Source organism: Marmota marmota, unplaced genomic scaffold (genome assembly GCF_001458135.2).
Source record: "Marmota marmota marmota unplaced genomic scaffold, marMar, whole genome shotgun sequence".
NCBI classification, from domain to species: domain Eukaryota; kingdom Metazoa; phylum Chordata; class Mammalia; order Rodentia; family Sciuridae; genus Marmota; species Marmota marmota.
Window position 1 is genome coordinate 2782265 of NW_025999899.1, and position 21964 is coordinate 2804228.

Below are 21964 nucleotides of genomic sequence, written 5' to 3' on the forward strand. Positions count from 1 at the left end.
CTGAGGTCTAGGGGGCTGGCATGCAGCACAGCCAGATGAGGTCCTGGGATTCAGCTAGTAGGAACAGACCTGAGAGTGGGCACTAACAACCCAGGCAAAGAGAGCAGCCAGGGCAAAGGAATAGAGGTGGGACCTTGCAGGGCTGTGGCTGCAGTGGGAGAGAGTCTCGGTCTGGCCTCCTTGTCCATGGCTGGCTTGATATCCAGAAGTGAAGCCTTCTCTACCCTCTCTCTCAGGTTCCCAACAAGGTGACACAGAGGATCCCCTGGACTGAGGCAATGGAGGGCGGCCCAGCCGTGTGTTGCCAGGACCCACGAGCAGAGCTGGTGGAACGAGTAGCAGCCATCGACATGACCCACTTGGAAGAGACAGATGGAGGCCCAGAGCCTGCCAGGAATGGTGTGGACCCTCCGCTTCGGGCCAGAGCTGCCTCTGTGATCCCTGGCAGTGCTTCTAGACCCCCTCAAGTGCGACCCAGCCTCTCAGCTAGGAAGTTCTCCCTCCAGGAGCGGCCAGCAGGAAGCAGCCTGGAGGCCCATCCTGGGCCTTATGCCACAGGGCCTGCCAGCCACATCTCCCCTCGAGCCTGGCGGAGGCCCACCATCGAGTCCCACCATGTGGCCATCTCAGACACAGAGGTTGGTGGGGCAGAGCTAGGGACTGTTCATGAGCCCCTACCCCCACCCCGTAGGCCTCCGTGAAGGCCCCTTTCTGCCCCATCTTGTACCGCATAGTTAAATGGTCTTAGTTGGCATACCCTTAGAGTCGGAGAGCTCATTTCCTAACAGTATGGCCTCTTCTTACCCAGGGAATCTCCATCTGAGCTAAAGGCCTCCTATGAATCTTACCATCCCACCCCTAGGAAATAGGTCCCTCCCTTGTCCCCTAAGAAGTCCTCTTAGAGATTTAAAAATAGATGATGTGTACCTCCACCCCCTAAGTCTTCTCCAGCTCACTGCCTCCCTCTGTCCCTAATCCTGCCTCTTAGAGTCTGCTCTGACTCAGAAGCTGCCAGCATGCTCCCAGCCTCTGGGCTCCTGCTGGCCCTGTCCTTGCCACTTTTATCTGAAAGTGAACTTGGGTACTGAGCTGACTGCAGATAGCAGAGGCTGAGCTTTTTGTGCCTGAACCAAGGCTGTCTTCTGTCCCCAAGCGCTTCTCCCATATTTCTTGCCTCTGCAATTTAGACCTTTTCATTTAGCTGCTTCTGGAAGTAGTTGCTCCTGGGTTTTTTTTTTTTGTTTTGTTTTTGTTTTTTTTGTTTTCACAGTTTGGAATCTCCCAGACCCAGAGTCGAGCAGGAATTGATGCATTATCCCCTCACTCCGTAGGAAGCAGAGCATAGCCAGGGCTTCACATCCATGTTTTTAAACGTTATCTGAGGCTTCTCCCTTAGGGTGGCTATGAAACCACCAAGCTTCCCCTGTTGGAACTTGAAATGTTGGTGAGACCTGGGCATTTGGGAATTAGGACCTTGAGGCAGGGCTGGTCCTGAACAGACTCCTGAAGTAGGAGTGGTCTTGGGTCTGGATCAAGCTGTATCTGATGCTTGCATCTTTTCCCCCAGGACTGTGTGCAACTGAACCAGTACAAGCTACAGAGTGAGATTGGCAAGGTAGGTCTGAGGGTAGGAGAAGAGCAGCAGATACTTCAGGGTCCTCATCTTGTCACTCTTCTTTTTCCTCTGTGGGTGAGAATGGGAAACAGAGCCTGAATGCTCTAGCTTGAATGTGAAGAAAGTTTTTTATCATCTGTGGGAAATTCCCAAGGGGAGGTGGGAGATGACTTCTGATTCCTGGCTCCCCCAGGGTGCATCATGGATGACTAAGAGAGATTGAGGGAGGCATGGAACTGTGCTGGGCCCGGAGGAGCAGCTCCCATGGCACAGAAGTACCTTCCCTGTCTTTCAGAAATGTGTGCTCAAGAGCCAGCTGGTGCTGGGGATGGAGCTGGGATACAGGGGAGGGGACCAGAGCTATCAGGCTGGCCATTTCCTGTGCTGGTCCTGGGGGAGGTTGCCCTGTCCAAGTGGAGCTGACTTGTTCCTGTCTGCAGGGTGCCTATGGCGTGGTGAGGCTGGCCTACAATGAAAGTGAAGACAGACACTATGTGAGTCTGGGGATAGGAGGGAGGTGTTGGCAAGTTGGCCTAAAAGCCTGGAGGGTAGGGCAGAAGCTGGGGAGATAGAGGATCAGGCTGCCTGGTAAGGGAGTGAGCTCCTTATCCCTAGGGGTGTGCAATTGGAATTAACTCCCTGACCCTCGGGGCTGTGCAAACAGAGGCTGGTTTCCTCTGAGGGGAGACTTCCAGAAAGACTTGTTGAGGGAGCAGGGGGGAAGGCCTAGAATCAGATATAGCCACCCTTTTTACCCAGTCTGACACATACCTGAGCCACATGCTCAGTGCCAGTGGCAGGTGCCCAGTGTGCCCTTCTCCTCCTCAGTCCACATGTAACCAGCCTCTTCTAGCTCCTAATTGCTGAGTGACACATTTCTGTCCCTCTCTCCTCAGGCAATGAAAGTTCTTTCTAAAAAGAAGTTACTGAAACAATATGGCTTTCCACGTATGTATCTATCTGGTCTGGTCCTTGGGAGCTGCTAGCCTGGGGGCAGAGGAGACCATGGTCCCCAGCTAGTTTCAGTTAGGAGTGGGGACAGTGTGGTTGAAGGCCTGGGGATGGAATATGCTTGGTGGGTTGGGACAAGATCATGGTCTTGTGAAAGTCTTGCTTGAGGCTGGTTACAGGGCCAGGGAGAGGCCCAGCTCCTAGAAGTAGGATTTGATTCCTTTTTCTGGTCATAGGTCGCCCTCCCCCACGAGGGTCCCAGGCTGCCCAGGGAGGGCCAGCTAAGCAGCTTCTGCCCCTGGAGCGGGTGTACCAGGAGATTGCTATCCTGAAAAAGCTGGACCATGTGAATGTGGTCAAGCTGATCGAGGTAGGAGGTGGTAGCCAATGGGGAGACCAGCATGCTCTATCTCCTGTGAGTAGCTTCTGGTGGGTGGGGGGAGGTGCTTGGCACAGACCCAGGTCCCACTAAGGGAACAGGTATGACTGAAGTCTCCGAGGGCAGGCCAGACTTGGGGTGGGGACTCCAGGGAGGCATCAGGGCCCAGCTCTGGCTAGTCAGGGATGTTCTCATTGAGGGTGAGGGATTGCCCCAGAGGCAAAAAGTGAGCCCCTCATCATCTCAAGGAAGAAGGGCTGGTTGCCATGTGGTGGGCCAGGATGGTGGATGGTCAGTGATGGGTGAGACCCCTCTTATCTGGCACCTGTATAGTTCCTGCTGTATGTCTGAAGTGACTTCAGAGCATACTAGGGGTCCTGGGGCTGGCAAGGTCAAAGAGGCCTGAGCTTTCCACCCCATGCCTCCTCAAGCCCTATCCCCATGTCTGTTCCCTCTAACCAGGTCCTGGATGACCCAGCTGAGGACAATCTCTACTTGGGTGAGTGACCCAGCTCACTACCAAAACAGTTCACCTTGGGCTAGTCCTAAGGCCCCTGGGGATGCACATGACCCATGTGAATATACTGACCTCTTGAAGGTAGAAGGAAAACACACATTTGTAAGCCCTGGGTTCCCCAAAAATATCTCTAAGCCCCCACTCCCTGCTCCCCACTGATGGGCAAGACAGTGGATCAGATTTGGGTTCTGTACTCAGGTTAAGGCAGGAACTAGTTATGTGGGTTCCCAGGCCCTGTCTAGTAGCTCTGCCTTAGTTTTCTCACCTATAAAATGGGATAATAGGGGCAGGTGTTTAGCTTAGTGGTAGACCACTTGCCTAGCATGTGTGAGACTTGTGTTCAGTCCCCAGCACCACACCCACAAAAAAATAATAATAATTTTTCAAAGATGAGATAATGGTGGCGTTTACTTCATAGAGTTGAGGTCAAAAGGCAATGAGCTACTATATGCAGAACATACTAATATCCTTAATATTATTATTATTAATGTTAATGTATTAATACCAATGTTATTATTTAAGTTCCTCATGCCTGCTTTAGGACTGGTCTTAGAGGAGTTCTCAAAAAATGGGGCATGGGCTGGGGTTGTGGCTCAGTGGTAGAGTGGTTGTGCCTTGCACATGAGGCCCTGGGTTCGATCCTCAGCCTCACATAAAAATAAATAAATAAAAATAAAGATATTTTGTCCATCTACAACAAAAAAAAATATTAAAAAAAAAATGAGGCAGAGGACCAGTTCAGGAATTAGAGGTCAAGGCTTGAGTCTGCCGTCTACATCCTGCCTGTCTGCTCGGACCATTAGGAATATTTCTGCCACATCTCTGAGCCTCAGTTTCTCCTTCTAAAAGGGGTTCATTTGGGGCTGGGGTTGTGGCTCAGGGGTAGAGCACTCGCCTAGCACGTGCAAGGCACTGGGTTCGATCCTCAGCACCACATAAAAATAAATAAATACATAAAAGGCTTCATTCTGTGGTCCTCACCTGGCATTAAGGATCAGATAAGGCAGTTCCACAGCAGACTCTACTCTCATCCATTTACTTCCTCTGACATCCTGAGACCATGTCCCTTGAGTACACCTGCATGCCTGCCCCACCTCCTACCCTCTGAACAGGGAGGGACTTTGGCATTGCCTGCTTTGCCAGCACGGTACATCTCACCTTCTTTTCTTTTCTTTCAGTGTTTGACCTCCTGAGAAAGGGGTGAGTTCCCCATCCTGAGCAGGCAGGTCAATTCTAATCCCTTTCCCTTTCCCTCCTTGCATCCCTCAGACCAAGGGTTAGCCACTAGAGGAGAAATCAGAGACCTAGGCCCTGTCTTCAGGAGCTCTGTTCAGAAGTAAATAAGAGATCAGGAGGACCATTCTCAGAAGGCTGGTGGGGGTCACTGAGGCTGGAATAGTAACTGGGTTTTGAATCAGGCCTCAAAAAACTGAAAAAAGATTTGGATGGAAGAGAGGGAGAAGAAAGGAGTGATTTTCAGGCAAAAGCTTACTGTTAGGACTCACTGCAACCTGCATTCAGATCACAAAGGGTTCTTTTAGCTGTATGACAAGCTTGGGAACTGAGCCGGTGGGACTCTATTCCCTTCCATTGATGAGAGGGAAAGCTGAGGGTCAGAGGGTAAATGGCTTGCCTAGGGTCACACAGCAAGTCACTGGTGGAGCATAGGGTTCTAACACATGTCTGCCCTGTTTGACTTCTGGGGTATTTGTAGAATAGCTGACATGGAGTGGTGGGCATGAGGCTGAGTGTACAGGGACCCTTCACTGCCAAGCTGTGGCTTGTGACTCTGTCTGGGGTCCAATTTGGGGAGGGGGTCATGGAGTGGTGTTCCTTTAAGATTCAGGGGCTTTCAAACATTTGTACATCGATTCAAACAAAAAATATATGTTTATATTGTTATCCATATCTGTAACTGAAACCAAAGTTTTACAGAACAGTAAATATCTTCATTACATGGGGTACATTCTACTTTGTTAGGGGGGAAAAAAAACTGTCACTGCTAAAGTGATTTCATCACCCTTTATTGGATCTGGATCCAGAAAGACACTGCTTTAAATGGCATCTTTATAGTTCTTTGATTGTAGATAAGGGCTTCTAAGAAGAAATACAGCCAATGGAAATTAAGATAAAACTGATTTGAATTGCAATTGAAAAGGGATATTTGTGTCTGTGTGTTTTTAAATTTTCATTATACGGGAGGAGAAGGTCATAGCTTGGTTCCTAGGGACTGTGCTCCCAGAGGGCCCCCTGGAGGTCGTTAGGGGCCTGAATGGCCAACCTATGTTTCCCTTCCCCTGCCGCAGTTTTTACTCACCCTGATACCGGCTGAACACCCCTCCCTTCTCCTTCCCCACAGGCCAGTCATGGAAGTGCCCTGCGACAAACCCTTTCCGGAGGAGCAAGCTCGCCTCTATCTGCGGGACATCATCCTGGGCCTCGAGTACTGTGAGCGAGGGGCTGCCTGTCGCTGAAACTGGGGCTAGGGGATGCAGAAGGGTACAGAGGGTAGGCTAAGCGGGACCTGAGCCATTCCTGTCCATCAGCACTGATCTGCCAATCAGCTTTAGTGGAGGCGGGGCATCGCTGTATGGGCGGGGCCGAGGCCTTTTTCACTGAGCATGTGCAGGTCTTTAGCGGCTGGTCTTCACCCCTTATGTATGCGCTGTGGGGTGTTCTGTCTCTATCTTTCCTCTGCTTAGCCTCTCCACGGGGGCCTCAATAGATACAAGGTGGAAGGGATCCATGTCTAGCAGCTTGGGGAAGAGTGTGTCCTAGTATGGGGCTGGTGGGTGGTGGCAGGGTAGATTCAACTTGTGAGGGGCCCTGAGGTGGTGAGAACTCAGGAGGGAAGATGTTAATTTAGGCTGTTTGCCTGGGATTCATTTACTCATTTGCTCATACATTTCACTCACTTCTTTCATTTATGACTACCTATTAAGTGCCAGCTGAGGGCACAGAGAGGACAAAGACCCAGATCTGACTCCAAGGGCCTCACAACCCCGGAAGGGCAGGGACCTAAGCAGGCAGACAATATAGGTGATGCCTGGCAACGCCAGGCAGAGGCAGGAGGGAGTGGGTCTGTGCTATTGAAGGATGGGGCAAGTTCAATCTGGTTGAAACATCCAGTGGACAGAGGAGGTTGGTTAGTGAACAGTAATTCTGGAAGCAATGTCCAGGCCACACCAAGAGGGCTGGGAGTGCCTCCAGGAGGACTTTCCTGACTTCATTCAGACAGCATGCTGAGGCCCCCAGGGCTCTTAGCAGGGGAGGGGTGTGATGAGATTTGTGAAAGCTCTGTCTGGCAGCTGTGTGGTGGCTGGATTTGAGGGTGAGACACGGCCAGCTGGGCAGGGAGGAGGCTGTTTCTACAGCTCAAGTGACAGATGGTGAGACTTAGATTAGGTCAGTAGCAGTGGGGAGGGATGTGAAGGGGGTAGGGTATGGCTGGTAAGGGGTGGCTGACTGGTCTAATGAGGGGAGGGCCCCCAGACCTAGGGTTCTTGCCCGAGTTGGGGGCCAAGGGTGCTGCCTATCTCTTAAAATCTTGGCTTGGTTTGTTTGGAGCATATTCTCCCTGGGGGAACAGGGTGTGAACGTAGCTGAGGTGTGACTTGCAGTAACAGGAACAGGACTGCCTTTACCCTGCTTGAACCCCCACTGCCCTCAGTCTGTGTACTTGTGGGAAAACTGAGGCACACAGAGGGGCAGTCTTTGCACATAGTCCTAGCAAGGACCTACAGGCATAAGACAGGAAGGGGACATTTTACAGCTAGTATGGTCAGTGGAGGACACAACTCTGCCTGGCCTTGGCTCTGCCCCCTTTCCAGTTTTCAGCCTTTCTCACCAACTGAGGGGCTGTTGTCTGCCATCCCTTTTCTCCTAAAAGCAAACTGATCTCATCTATTTCTTGGTGAAAGCCTGGTCAGGACCCTCTGATTGGAGTGGAGTAGGGTGGTTAGTGCTAGGGCTGGCAGGTAGATGAACAGAGGCACTGGGAGGGCTGAAGACCTGCCATGTGATTCTGGCCTCAAGAAAAGAGAGTCCAGCCAGGCACAGTGGTGCATGCCTGTAATCCCAGCAGTTTAGGAGGCTGAGGCAGAAGTATTGAGAGTTCAAAGTCAGCCTCAGCAATTTAGTGAGGCACTAAGCAACTCAGTGAGACCCTGTGTCTAAATAAAATACAAAAAAAGGATTGGGTATCTGGCTCAATGGTTAAATCCCTAAACCAAAAAACCAAAAAAAAAAAAAAAAAAAAAAAGAAAGAAAGAAAGAAAAGAAAAGAGAGTCGAGGCTGCCCTGAGAGCACTCTGGGGTCAGAGAGGCTTAGGCTTGATCCTCAGTAAATGGGGCAAGTATAGCAATATAGGTAATGAGATGCTGTCACATGGGGAATACATTTTGAACTTGAGCTCACAGGGATAGCTGATGTGAGGTCTGAGAGAAGGGAGTTAAAGATGGTCCCAAGATTTTTGAAAGAATTTTTTTAATATTTATTTTTCAATTCTCGGCGGACACAACATCTTTGTTGGTATGTGGTGCTGAGGATCGAACCCGGGCCGCACGCATGCCGGGCGAGCGCGCTACCGCTCGAGCCACATCCCCAGCCCGTCCCAAGATTTTTGGCAACAGTAATATGGCTTTAATGGAATGGGAAACACAGGAAAGGGATTGAGGTTTTATGTTTTGTTTGGTGTTGGTGGTAGTGTGGTTTGCAGTGAGAAATCAAGTTCTGAATTAGTGCAATATGTTGACATACATAATGAGCTGTCATGTCTGTTGGATAAAGAGCTTGGAGTTGAAGGCAAGGCTAGTGTTTGAGATAAGACTTTGAGACCACTTTCCATGGTCAAATATCCAGATCCCTGAGCTTCTGTGCTCTCATGGATGTGGGCCGGATTTTTGTGTGCCAGCACACAGTAGGTTATTGATTTGGTGCCAGCACACAGTAGGTTATTGATTTGGTGGTTATTGGAGTACGGCACTCCCTCCTTCTGCCCCCAACCTTCTCCTCTTCCTGTCCCTTCCTCTTTCTTCCCTCCTTATCTTCTCCCTTCTCCAACATCCCAGGCACTCTTGGTCCAATTGAAGGTCTTACTGAGGAGGGAGGCCACAAGTTGATGTGGTGGGATGGGGTCAGAACCTCTTCTTTCCCTCTGGTCATCTCAAATTGAGCCACCCATCCTTTCCTAGCAGGGATGGACAGGAGGCAGGGCAGGCTGCCCATCTTCTAGGCCATTTCTGATTCTGACTTCATCCTTCATCTGGCTTCATTCTGGCTTCACCCTCATCTGAGCCATATTCATCCTGATAATCCCAAGGCCTGAGGTGCCTTTCCTCTGTGAAACTTCATCATTCCAGATCCCATGAGCTGAAACTGTGTATCTATAGGACATTACAGTCCCCCAAATCCAACCCTTAATCCTAGGAGTAGGGACATCTTTGACAGGGCTGGGTTGGTGATGGAACTGGGGAAGGGTTTGCATGGGCTTTGGGTTTGTAGACAGTACTCAGTGGGAGGGGTACAGACAGCCTATGGAGAAGTTCCCTTACCCAGTTTCCTCTGACCTCCTCTCCTCAGCAATAGATTCCTTATTGGTCATGGAAAGAGCACTGGACTTGGAGTCCAAAGATTCCTAGGGATCCTGTCCTGGCTCTGCTGCTAATATCCTGGGCTGAGCCTGAGCATCTTCACCTGCATAGTAAAGTAGATGGTCCTCACATGATAAGAGTGTGGGGTTCCACACTGGGATATGCCAGTTGGCCTCCCTGGCTGGGCAGGGCCAGTGAGGCTTCCTGGGCAGGGGCCTCCCAGACCAGCACTCCAGCTGCTTCTCTTTGCAGTGCACTACCAGAAGATCGTCCACAGGGATATCAAGCCATCCAACCTGCTCCTGGGAGATGACGGGCATGTGAAGATTGCCGACTTTGGTGTCAGCAACCAGTTTGAGGGGAATGACGCTCAACTGTCCAGCACGGCGGGGACCCCAGCATTCATGGCCCCTGAAGCCATTTCTGATTCTGGCCAGAGTTTCAGTGGGAAGGTGATTCCCAGGGTCTGGGCCAGGTGGCGATTCAGGTAGAGGAGCAGAACAGCTTGCAGCAGAGCTTGAGGGTGCCAGGGTTCTTGCATCTATAGAGTGACATCCTTGTCTCTTCCTTAGATCCTGACATGTCCCCCAACCTTGACTTCCTCTCATTTTCCAGTAGAATGGTTCCATACCTCCCTTGCAGATATTTACTGCCACTTGCTCTGTGCTGGGTTCTGGGATGGGCTGTGGAACAGGCAGAGTCAAAATAGCCCTGCTTCCCAACTTCTGCATGTTGAAAAGGTCAGAAGAACTCAAAAATGGGGGGAAGGTGGAGGCCATGTCCAAATCTTGGCATTGCAGGGACTGAACTGGCCCTCAAAGAACAGGGGGATTTGAGCAAGAGGTGGAGCCCAGAGAATGTTCCAGAGGTCTGAGAGGCATAGGGGTAGGGGCAGGTTTTAGAGTACCTTGTCATTTGGGCCATCTGAGAGAGGTGGTAAGAAAGCTTTTTGAGGGGTTGCTGCAGCCATTGTGTCCCCCTGGGCACTGCCATACTGCAGCTGCCAAAGAGGAGAGGGCTGAGAAAGTTTGGACATGGGTGGAGGCCTCCTGGGCCTCAGAGGTCAGGAATGTAGCATTCCTTTTTTTTTTTTTTTTTTCTTTTTACTTGGGGAGGAACAAGATATAGCTCAGTGGTAGCATGTGTGATATCCTAAGTCTGATCAAAAGAACCCAAAACAGCTGGGCATGGTAGTGCATGCCTGTAATCCCCAGCAGCTTGGAAGGCTGAGGCAGAAGGATCTTGAGTTCAGAGCTAGCCTCAGCAATTTAGTGAGGCCCTGAGCAACTTAGTGAGACCCTGTCTCAAAATAAAAAAGGGCTGGGGATGTGGCTCAGTGGTTGAGCACCAGTACAAAATCAAACAAAACAAAAAACCAAACCAAAAAAAGAAAAGAAAAACAACCGAGCCAAAGCCTTTTATTCTGATATAATTTTAAATTTATAGAAAATTTGGACACTGGTGGGGGATATTTTTAGAGGATATTTCCTAAGAGCAAGAATATTTTCTTATAGATCCTTAATGCAATTATCAAAATCAGGAAATTTACCACTGATAAGACTTACATAATTTGTAATATAAATTTCAATTATTATAGTTTATGTTTTGTCAGTTTTCTCCATGTTGACCTTTGGAACTCTTTCTGGTTCCAGATACAATCCAGGGTCATTTGCCTCACTCACTTGTCTTGTCTGTTTCACATCCTCTGGTCTGGAAGTCTTTGCTGGCTCCCTGGCTTTTCCTTGTCATTCCTGACCTTGACTTTTGTATGTGTGTATATGAGGCTGGGGATTGAACCCAGGGCTTTGCACATGCTAGGCAACTGCTCTGTCACTGAGCTACATCCCCAGCTTTCTGACCTTGGCATTTTTGAAGAGAACAAATCTGTTGTTTTGTAAAATTGTAAAATGTTTTGGTTTGCATTTGTCTCATGTTCCCTGAATGGATTCCAGTGAGTCATCTGTGGCAGGGATATGGAGGTAGAGATTTGAGAGCCACTCCTATAAGAGGGAAGGTGGAGTCTGAAGAGGGAAATGAAGAGAGAGCACACAAGAGGATCCAGGGCAGGGGAAGCCCAGTGAGTGCTTGGGAGGAGTGGTAGCAGTGCACAGGGTGGACAGGGCTTTGCTGTGGCAGGGGGTGCATCTGGTGTCAGGAAGGGAGGTGGATGATGGCTTTTCCACTGGATTAGCAGGATATAGAATGACCCCTTGAAGCCAAAGGTAGGGTTTTTTTTTTTTTTTTTTTTGGTACTAGAGATTGAACCCGGGGGCACTCAACCACTGAGCCACATCTGCAGCCCTTTCTGGTATTTTACTTAGAGACAGCGTCTCACTGAGTTGCTTAGTGCTTCACCATTGCTGAGGCTGAGTTTGAACTTGTGACCCTCCTGAGCCACTGGGATTACAGGCGTGCGCCACTGTGCCTGGCACCAGAGCTGGTTTAATGAGTATAAATTAACACAGACTGTTATTTCTGGATGCATCTATGTCATAGGGGCTGCAAATGTGATCTGATCCTATGGATGAAAGAAGCTGTGCACCTGCTGAATTAGAAATACATCTGGTTTGGGCCTGTCCCAAGGAAACTTGGAACATCTGAGTGGCAGCAGCTCTGTTCTGGTCTCCCCTGGGTCCCCTGTGCTCAGTACAGGGCCCAGCATGGAATAAGCATTTGCAGTGTCTGTTCAGTGATTACATGGTGGCGGGAGGAGAGTCCCCACAGGCCCTTTCTATAGCCCAGTGGAGTTGGGTGTGCGGTGGGCAGTGGTACCTATTGGGGTGCTGATGTGAGCATGTTTCTTTCTAGGCCTTGGACGTGTGGGCCACTGGGGTCACACTGTACTGCTTTGTGTATGGGAAGGTGAGTGCTGGGGAGGTTGGCACTGTGGGCTGGGTCTAGGGAGCCAAACTTAGGAACAGATACTGTCCTTCTTTTGTGTCCTTAAGTTTTGATTTTTTAAAAATATTTATTTATTTATGTATCTTTTAGTTTTAGGTGGATACATTAGTTTGTTTTTATGTGGTGCTGAGGATCAAACCCAGTGCCTCATGCATGCTAGGCGAGCAGTCTACCCCTGAGCCACCACCCCAGCCCCTTAAGTTTTGATTTTGAAAGAGCCCACCTGGCTCAGAGAAGGCTGAAGGAGAAGAGATTTTTTTCTGTTTTCCTCTCTTCCCCTTGGGAGGGATCAACGTGAAGGACCCTGGACAGCAGATGTCTGAGGGAGATGTCAGTGGTGCTGTTTCCTCCTTTCTAGCCAGAGTGCTCCCTGTCCCTCTGTCCCTTGACGCCAATCATTATTCATCCATGCATTCACTCAATCGTTTATTCATTCAGTAAATTGCCCTTCACTTCTGTTCTGGATCATACTGGGCCTTGAGGACACCCACCACTCACATGACTTAGATCTCTGCCCACAAGTGCTTCTACTCAGGGGAGCACTGAGGGGCAGAAGGGAATCTCAGTGAACACGTTTCCAAACGCCAGGCCCTGGGAGTGGAGACATTGCTGCAGGTGGTGGTGACCCAGCAGGTATACCCAGCCTTATAGCTCCCTCAGTGACTTGGTTGTTCAGTCTCATTTGTTGAGCCTTTGCTGTGTGCCAGGCCCTAAGCAAGTTAGATGGCATCCTTCCCATGCTAGGGGCTGATCCTTGGCATGGCTCAAGGCCCTGTGCCTGCATCCTGTGTCTGCCTCTCCCCCACACAGTGCCCGTTCATCGACGATTACATCCTGGCCCTGCACAGGAAGATCAAGAATGAGGCCGTGGTGTTTCCCGAGGAGTGAGTTGTCTACCCAGGGGACCATGGGGGTCCCACTCACTCCTGAGAAGGGGTGTCTGAACTTTAGCAGAGCTTTTTGCCGTTTGAGGGCCCCAACCCAGCCTGTAGATCTGGAGGTGGGGGGTGCTATTCCCTGGGAGGGGCCCTGAGCAGATGGAGGGGTGGGACCATGGAACTGACAGTGTCTGAGACATCAGGGTCAGATGGCATTGTGTAGAGGGACCACCCAGGCCCAGAGTTGGGCATGGATGACCCCCAGTCATACATTCACACCACTCCTTCACTGTAGATCAGCGGTACCAACCCCACACATGGGTCCCTGGACCCATGGGGAAATCCCACATGGGATGGGCAGTGGTGGTGTTCAAGATGCTTCCCAGTTCCCAGATGGAAAAGTGGAGGCACCTGAGGAGAGTTACTAGTAGGGGTGGGGCTTGAAGCTATTCTTTCCTCTCTACTCCTCTCAGACAGTTCTCCTGGGATCAAAGACCCCAGGGGCACTCAACCACTGAGCCACAGGAGGTCCTTGATCCCAGGAGAACTGTCTGAGAGGCCTCCCTGCTCATCCCTGGGGCTTCTAGTTAAGGCTTATCTGCTGTGGCAGTGGCCTGAGTTCTTGGTGCCTCAATTTTCAGGGTCCTTCTATCATCTGCTCAATTGACTGGCGTGGGACAGAAACTGAAATAGGAAATACCCATAACTTCCAACTCTCTGGCACCCATTTCCTGTATGGTCCCCAACCTCTGTTGTGTCCACCTCTTACCTATCTTTGGGTCCCCATTGCACCTGCACCCCCTGCTTAGTTCAGGCCTCTGCCCCTTTCCCTAGACTTGTCCAGCTCTCTGCTCTCTGTACTCTCCCCAGTCCAGCCTATATGATCAGGCCAGATCTACTCTGATAAAAACACAACAGATCTGACCATATCTCCTGCTTAAAGTTTGCCCAAGTCTTCCCAAAGCCTACAGGACAGAGGCCATGACCTGGCCATGGCGTTCAAGGGCCTCTAGTTTCTAGGTGCTCATTGGCTGCCATATCACTCTTTCCCTCTGAGCACTAGCCAACTGGATTCAGTATTCCCTCTTTATTCTTTTAATTTCTTGGCTCTTCACCTCTCCCTGCTATATCCCCTACCAGGAATATTCTGTAGTCTAGGAATTTTTAAAGAGATTAAGCATCTAAGACAGCAGAAGGAACCCATCCTAATCCCAAGAGTGGGTTCTTCCTCCCCAGTATTGGAAGGATGGGCGCACCAAGAACATCACTAGCAAAGAAGCCTGGAATTCAGGCCGAGACGGTTCAGGCTGTCTTGAGGCTGAGAATGCCATGCCTCTCCCCCAGTCTCCCATCCATGTCCTCACTTCTCAGTGGTGACATACCCACCTCCTGACCTCCCTGGGCCTCAGTTTCCCCCCCTCTGTCAAATGAGAGAGGATCTTCCCTGGCCACCCAGCAGGTAGAGGAAGGATAAGATGGCGAGTAGGAGTGAAGACCCTGGTGTCCCTAAAGTAGCTCTTTTCGGACTATCCTCATTGTCTTTGCCAGCCAGAGGGTGTATGTAGTCCCCCGGGAGCTCTGTTTGTGGTCTCTGCTCCAGAGGAAGACGGCTTCACTTTCAGTTCAGGAAAGGAGATCCACATACTTGTTCTGAAACTCTCCCTTCTGGCCTTGGGGGGCCCTCCTGCTCTTCCCATCTGTGGGTTAGGTGTGTTTTTGATCCCAGGGCAGGGAGGCAGAGGAGAGCAGGAAGTGGTCTTCATCAACAGTCTCTCACCCTCATCTCCTTCCTTCCACTGCTTTAGGCCAGAGGTCAGCGAGGAGCTCAAGGACCTAATTCTGAAGATGCTAGATAAGAATCCCGAAACAAGAATTGGGGTTCCAGACATCAAGGTGGGGGAACAAGAGGTCTTTGGGCTGGGCTGGGTTATAGAAAACAGGCCTCGATTTTCCCTTCTGGAGAGACCCATGCCAGAATATAGGTATATTGGGTTTGAGTTTCAGGATTTGTGGGCTTTGGACCCCTTGTAGGACATTGCTATGGGATGCCTAGAATCATTTGCTGGTCCGGTGTCTGCCTGTGGTCCTAACCTTTCCCTCCCTTCTGGCCTCCCCAGTTGCACCCCTGGGTGACCAAGAATGGGAAGGAACCCCTTCCCTCAGAGGAGGAGCACTGCAGTATGGTGGAGGTGACTGAGGAGGAGGTGAAAAACTCAGTGAAGCTCATCCCTAGCTGGACCACAGTGGTAAGAGGGTGAGGGGTGAAGGCTCCCTTGTCCCTTAGAGCCTGAAGAGGGCGTGTCTGTTGCCTGAGACTTATTCTGTGCTTGGCTTTTCGGGGAGAACAGAGGGCTGCCTGGTCAGCCAGCAACAATGTGGAGCCACAGAGGTTACTTTTCTGCTGGGGGCCCATGCAGAAAGAGGTCCTTTTATTCAGGCAGGGAGATAAGGAGGCTTGGTGAGGAGAGTGAATGACAAAGAAATACGCAGGCCTTGCTGATAGATTCATTCACTGTGACTGGAGGAGGCCTTTCCTTTGTTCCAAACGTTCCTCAAGTTGCCCCGGCATGTCTGGGCACCCGGGGGCTATGTTCCTCACACTGACCTGTGCTCCCCAGATTCTGGTTAAGTCTATGCTGAGGAAACGATCCTTTGGGAACCCCTTTGAGCCCCAAGCACGCAGAGAAGAGCGCTCCATGTCTGCTCCGGGAAACTTACTGATGTAAGTACTGGTGGGCTGAGGTCTTTGGGGGTGCTCCTTGAGGTGACATGGGGGGGAATGAAGCACATCTCCCCACTTGCGCTGTAGTGGCACTGCGCAGGTGTCACAGAACCTAGGGACAGCCAGGTTTCAGAATAGGCCCCCATATGCACCTCAGTTCTCCAAACTATTGGGCCAGTCTTACTGCAGTCTGGGCCCAGTATCCTCGCTTACACTGCCAGGAATGATATCTCCCTTGATCCCTCCATGGGGCATGAAGACCCTTCTCTGTGATGGAAGCTTGATGTTATCATGCTTTGCCACTGGGTGCACCTCAGCCCTCTGGCTTCAAATCTGCAGCTCCCTCAGCCCTTGGCATTCTAGAGGTTTGCAGACAATCCTTTGTCCATTTTCCCTTTGTAGAGACTGGGCTATCCATAGAGGGACGGGCACTTCTGCCCACTTTCCCTGGCCCAGAGTGGGTGTTAGCTGCTTTCCTTAGTGGCCTGTGCCACCTGCAGCTGGAGCTTTGTGAGTGCTCACCTAGTTGATCACTGTGGGCAGGCCAGCTGACAGGGCCAGGAGAGAGGAACCACCATTGCTGAGGGCTCCCTAGTATGAACTATATTTATGGGTTCACCACCTCCTAGGAGAGGCCAGAAAAAGTTTCCCAAACCTCTGTAACTTTGTCCTCAGTTTTTCCACTGTAATCAAAGTCAGCTTGGGATGCCACTAGGGCCTGCTGGAGTTTGTGCCCAGATCTGCAGAGAACACCAGGAAGGATCCTGGGCTAGAATGCGGTTCTGGGTGTTGGCTACTTCCTCTGGTCTGTGATAGGGGCTGCAGGGCTGACAGGTGCCTTCTGACCTGCTTTGGGCTGAAGGCGCGCTCTCCAGAGAGTGAGTGTGGGGTGTTGTCCAGGTGCCCTGGCTTTCAAGAAGGAGCACTTTGACTTGTGTCCTTCCAAAGATGTGCCCACAAAATGAGGGGTGGAGTCTGAGAGACGCCTGAAATCCAAGCTGTGGTTTTCTCATCTTTTCAATGAGGCTGTTGGTTTATGGGAGGGGTTTCTTGCTCATTAGGTCTCAGGGCCCAGATGCTGGCACTGAGCTTAGTGTAGACGGAATTGTATGGAACTTAACATTCTACACAGAACCACTTCTGAGAGTGGAAGAAGAGGCGTAGTTATGCCAGGACAACAGGCGGACTCAGCACTACAACCTGCACACATTTGGTCACTCCAGCTCAGTGCTTGTGGCCTAGTGCCCCCTAGTGGTGGGACAAGCCCACCACAGGTTCAGAGCCCACCTGGCACCCAGGACACATTTGTGCCCTGCAAACTGATTTGCAAAGACTGGGCTCAGTACTTTCCAACCATAAAATTCTACAATTCTGTGACCCCAGTTTAATGTTTTCTGTAGAACCCAAGGATGTTCTACCACTGAACTATATCCTCATCCCTCTTTTATTTTTGAGATAGGGTCTTGCTGAGTTCTGAGGCTAGCCTTGAACTTTTGATTCTCCTGCTTCAGCCTCTCAAGTTGCTGGGATTACAGGCATGTACCACCATGCCTGGCCCAAGTTCAGTTTTTTTTAGTACCTGGGATTGAACTCAGGGGCACTCGACCACTGAGCCACATCCTCAGCCCTATTTTGTGTTTTATTTAGAGACATGGTCTCACTGAGTTGCTTGTGCCTTGATTTTGCTGAGGCTGGCTTCGAACTTGTGATCCTCCTGCCTCAGCCTTCTGAGCTGCTGGGATTACAGGCGTGCATCATTGTGCCTGGCTGGCTCAAGTTTAATTTATTTTTTAATATTTATTTTTTAATTGTAGTTGGACACAATACTTTTATTTTATTTATTTTTATGTGGTGCTAAGGATCAAACCCAGGGCCTCTTACATGCTAGGCAAGTGCTCTACTTCTGAGTTACAACCCTAGCCCTCAAGTTTAATTCTGAAAGCAGATTTCATGTTATCAAGTCCTAGCATTTGTTCTTGATAGTATATGGTTTTTACACTTTGGGATAATTGTTGAAACTTTAGAGTGGAGTTAAATGAGATTGGTCCTTTCACTGGTTATTTTTTAAGAAGAGGTACTGGAGTGGGGGAAATCAGATATAGGAATTCACTGAATATGTAACAGAATCCCAAGATCTGATAAGTACTCTGCCCTGTGAAGAAGGCAAAAAAAAAAAAAAAATATATATATATATATACACACACACACACACACACACACACACACACACACATACATACATACACAAATGAAAGCCCTTCTACCCAGGTCTGCTGGGGGCTGATGAAGGTCAATGTGGAAGGCCCTTGACCTGGGTGATATTCCAAGGATGCAGGGAAATCAACTAGTCAGATATAAGAGACTGCAGAGGCCAGACTGAGAAGTTTAGATTGTATCTAAGACAATGGGAGCCACAGAGGGTTGTGTGCTGAGGGTAAGGAGACCAGGAGAGTGACTGCCAGGACAAGGAGGTCCTAGCCGAGCTTGAGTTTGGGGAAGTGGGTGAGGGGGATTGAGAGATTGTGGGATACAAATGCTCGTGTGTGTGTGTGAGAGTGTTCCTGTGTACATGTTATGACTCCTGAGGTCCCTCTGGCCCTGGTGTCCCCTAAACAGGAAAGAAGGGTGTGGTGAAGGGGGCAAAAGCCCGGAGCTCCCTGGTGTTCAAGAAGATGAGGCTGCATCCTGAGTTCCTGCATGTGCCCAGGGCCACCAGGCAGCACGCTCATCCCGCGCCTCCAGAGACCCACTGCCCTTATGCGACAGCCGCCCCTGCGGGCAGGGGGCTGGGGACCGTGGCCCCTCTCCCGGTCCCCCTCCCCTGTCGTGCTGCATGACCTCCGCGCGTGCACGTCCAGGGACAGGATTGGAATGTGTATCATCTGGGATTTGGGGGAGTAGGGGTCCCATGGTGCCTTCCTTCTCGCCCTGGCTCTTCCTGGCCTAACCCATCCTGTGAGGAAGCCAGGGGTCCATGGAACCTCAGAAACCCTACCTGGCTGGTTGGCAAGGCCCAGGGCACGGGGCAGAAGACCAAGATGGCAGGTGGAGGCCTGGCTTACTGCAGCTCAGGGACCTCCCACTAGGGGCTGGGCAGGCCTGTCTCAGCTGTCACATCACACGGAGGGATGCGCCCCCACCACCTTGGGTGGGGGTGCTAGAGCTTTTGTCTACTCCAAATGCAGGTATGGAGGCTCTGACCGCTTCATGTATGCCCAGGCCCCACTGGGGAGAGGCAGGTATTGGAGAATTCAAGATTCTCTTTTTTTGTTACCTTTTATTTTTTATTTTAACTTGGGGGCCAGGGGAGTGGCGAAGTTACTGGGGAGCATCTAATGAGCTTTCCCACATCTGTGGGTATGTCCCAGCATACCCACCATTATTTGGCAGCCAAGCAGCCTGGACTGACCTTCCTGGATTGTTTTGTACTCAGCACATCTGGAAAATGGACTGAATTGAGTCAAGCTCAGAGCAAAGGCCTGAACCAGGAGCAGCACAGCTTGTCTGCCCACCTCATCCCCTCCCCCACCATGATTCCCCAGAGCCAAGGCTGCAGAAGAGACAACAGGAATGTCATTGGCCAAGGGCCGTGGACTAGCACATGCAGAAATAACTGGAATTCAATCTGATCCTACACTGGCTCATCCAGAACATTCCTATCATGAAGGATAAACCACCTGAATTGGAGGCCTTGCTAGGTGAGGGACCCCAGAGGGGTGTGCACCGTGGCAGGCAGCCCCTGTGCCAACTGCCTCACTCCCAGGACAGTCACTGGGGTGTGCTGTGGACATGCTGTGCTGGAGTAGGCTTCATCTTCTCTCTGGGATCTGATACTGGCTGGCCAGCTTGATGTTTACTGACCAAATGCTCAGAGAGATAGGCTCCTGAAGGGAAATAATGCAGGACTCAGATTCTGCCCCTGAAAACGTGGGCCACGCAAGGAGTTTCAGCCACCTGTATGGGTTTCCTATTGCAAAAGGGCTCATTTGGAGAAGGAGAGGGAGGCTGGGCAGAAGGAGGGCCTGCACCCTGCTGCATCTCTGTGCCTGTGGTGTACGTTGCGCCTCCACGCACATGCATGTGCGTGCCCATCTGCTGCACACAGCACATACACGTCTTGCACCAATACATGCATCTGTAATATAGTTTCTATGTCTATTTAAGGCTAGGAGCTGAATGCAGCCCGTTGTCAATGGGCCCACATTTCTCCCTAGCTCCTCTGCATTAAGGCAGTCAGTGTGACCTGGGGCTTAAAAAAATAATCCTGTACTATCTTTAAGAACACTTTTATAGAGTTAATGGAGGCAAGTTGAAAGTCAATCACTGATCAACAGGTTTTCAAAAAAATTGGGGGGGTCTGTGCTGGCACCTGGAGGGCCAGGGCTTCAGGAAGCTTCATGGGTTGGACCCACCTGTGAAAAAGCTCAGAGGGGGCCCTTCATTGCCCCAGCAGAGTGTGGAGGGAGTGCTCACCTGTTACTGAGGGTTTGGGTTGACATCATTGTTTTCAAATGTAGCACAAATGATGAACAGACTCCGTAAGAGTGTTTTAAAATTAACTTCCCAGGAAGTGAGTTAAAAATAATAAAAGCCCTTTCTTGAGTTAAAAAAAAAAAGGGCTTTGTTTGTGCATTTTCTGCATCTGGATGTGTTCTTTCTCACCACCTGGACCAGCTGGCTTGGCTTGCTTTTCTAGAATGCTCTGAGGCATCCTAAATCCCTGAACGGAAGAGTTGCAGGAGGTAAAAGGGAGCAAGAGCTGTGAGGGAGGCTGAGGGGAGACCATTCAAGATGCAATTCAGGTTCCAAAGTAGATGCTGTGGCCCCTCCTTTGGGAAGAATTGGGTGTTTGGGAGCTGGTGAGCTCCCCGTGGTGTTTCCTGCCTGTTTCACAGGGACACAGAGGCCAAAGAGGCCAAGGTCTGGTTCAGGTGGGAGCTGCCATAATTTCTCATGGGTCACAGACCCAGCATCCTCCCAGTACCTCCTTAGCCTTGGTTACCAGTACCCTGTCCATAGGAAGGCCCTCCAGGCAATGATGATGAGTCACTGCTAAAGTTAGATGGGCTTGAGCCTCAACCCAAGCTTTGTGTCACCTTTGGCAAGTCACGGGAGGAGCCTCAGTTTCTGTTATAATTGGTTCTTGTGACAGTAAATGAAGTCCTTGTGCTAAACACCTGTCACAGTGCTTGTCACAAGGTAAGTACTCAGCAAATGAGACCCTTAAAAGGAAAACATGGAGGCCCTGGACACACTGTGCTCTGCATGACTGGTGTTTGCCCAGCCGTGGGGCTTCTAGCTGGGTGACGCTGGAGACAGACCACAGGACCTGGCACTGAATGCCCAGAAGGAGAACAAGCCAGAGGCTGCCCAGCACGGCCATCAGCTTTTCCATCTGAAAAACAAAGACCAGGTGTTATGCTCGAATTTGGGACCCTCAAAAGACCACCAGAGACCGACCAAGATCGATGTAAACAGCAAAGAGGTGTTTATTGCGAGTAGCTCTGTCCTCTGCGCACACAGAGCAACTGGTGACGCTGAGAGGCCCCGAGCCCAGGGTTTGCAGCAGTTTTATACACTCTTTGGAGAAGGCAGGGACCCCCACATTCATCATAGCATCTCTTAACAAATCATCACACACCGCGGGAAAATCAAATAACAACTCTAAACATGATTAGCACATTCACCGGCGGGAACAAGTTGGGTAGGGGTGATTGGTTACTACAAGAGGGGGATTCATTTGAACTGATTGGTTTAAGCCAAGAGGGGTGTTCGTGCTGAACTACATGTTTTCCCAACACGTTATCAACCACCATAAACTACTGGGAGGGTCATCTGGCATCCCAGGTATTTCCCTGTCTCATGCTGATTGGTGGCTGTTAGGGGGTTGCTATGGATCCCACCTAGCCTGACTGAGTCAGGGACACCTGGCGCAGCAGATCTCTCGTTATTTGTAGATAAACAACTTAGCAGGGTGGGAATGTGCCTAGGAGTGCTCTGTGGGTCTTTCCAAGGACAAAGGTCATGTCCCTTCCGTGGACAGGCTTTGCTCTGAGGTAGAGGCTGGTTTTTCACAGGCTGCTCTTGTCCGCTTCCTGGCCATCTAGTGAGGGGCTGCCCCAGCTCCCTCCAGAAGGGGTGTTGGCAGCCCATCTCTGCTGCCTCTCCATGTTAGCCCTCACATCTCCCACCTCCTTATTGTTCTCCTGGTTGTGGCTATCAGCCTTCCAATCCTGGCCCTCACAGGCTGCTAAGCACCTACCTGGCCAGGCCCTAGCCCCTCTCAGGGGCTGATCAGTAGGCTTTCTTCTGGGTCTGCTCTCCAGACTCAGGCTCCATCCACGCAATTGCCCTACCCACTGCTTTTCAGGCCTACCCCTTCCTCCAGGGCACTGGCCTTCCCCAATCC

At 50.7% G+C, this 21964-nt stretch overlaps 1 protein-coding gene across 1 annotated transcript; it reads left to right on the top strand.

Annotated features, from left to right (window-relative positions):
• The first annotated feature begins 205 nt into the window (after nt 1–205).
• Camkk1 (calcium/calmodulin dependent protein kinase kinase 1) lies at nt 206–20187 on the top strand. Its single transcript, XM_015505926.2, has 15 exons — nt 206–638; nt 1568–1615; nt 2056–2109; nt 2512–2563; nt 2803–2936; nt 3408–3444; nt 4641–4662; nt 5822–5910; nt 9307–9506; nt 11863–11916; nt 12766–12839; nt 14639–14726; nt 14951–15079; nt 15452–15555; nt 18172–20187. The coding sequence occupies exons 1-15, from the start codon at nt 279–281 to the stop codon at nt 18242–18244; spliced, it is 1518 nt and encodes a 505-aa protein (XP_015361412.1). The 5' UTR covers nt 206–278; the 3' UTR covers nt 18245–20187.
• Nucleotides 20188–21964: the final 1777 nt, after the last annotated feature.

Excerpts from the sequence above, each read along its gene's own strand:
- Camkk1 (XM_015505926.2), top strand. The coding sequence starts at position 279 with ATGGAGGGCGGCCCAGCCGTGTGTTGCCAGGACCCACGAGCAGAGCTG. Across the intron at positions 11,917-12,765 it reads ACTGCTTTGTGTATGGGAAG|TGCCCGTTCATCGACGATTA; the intron begins GTGAGTGCTGGG and ends TCCCCCACACAG. Across the intron at positions 15,556-18,171 it reads GCTCCGGGAAACTTACTGAT|GAAAGAAGGGTGTGGTGAAG; the intron begins GTAAGTACTGGT and ends TCCCCTAAACAG.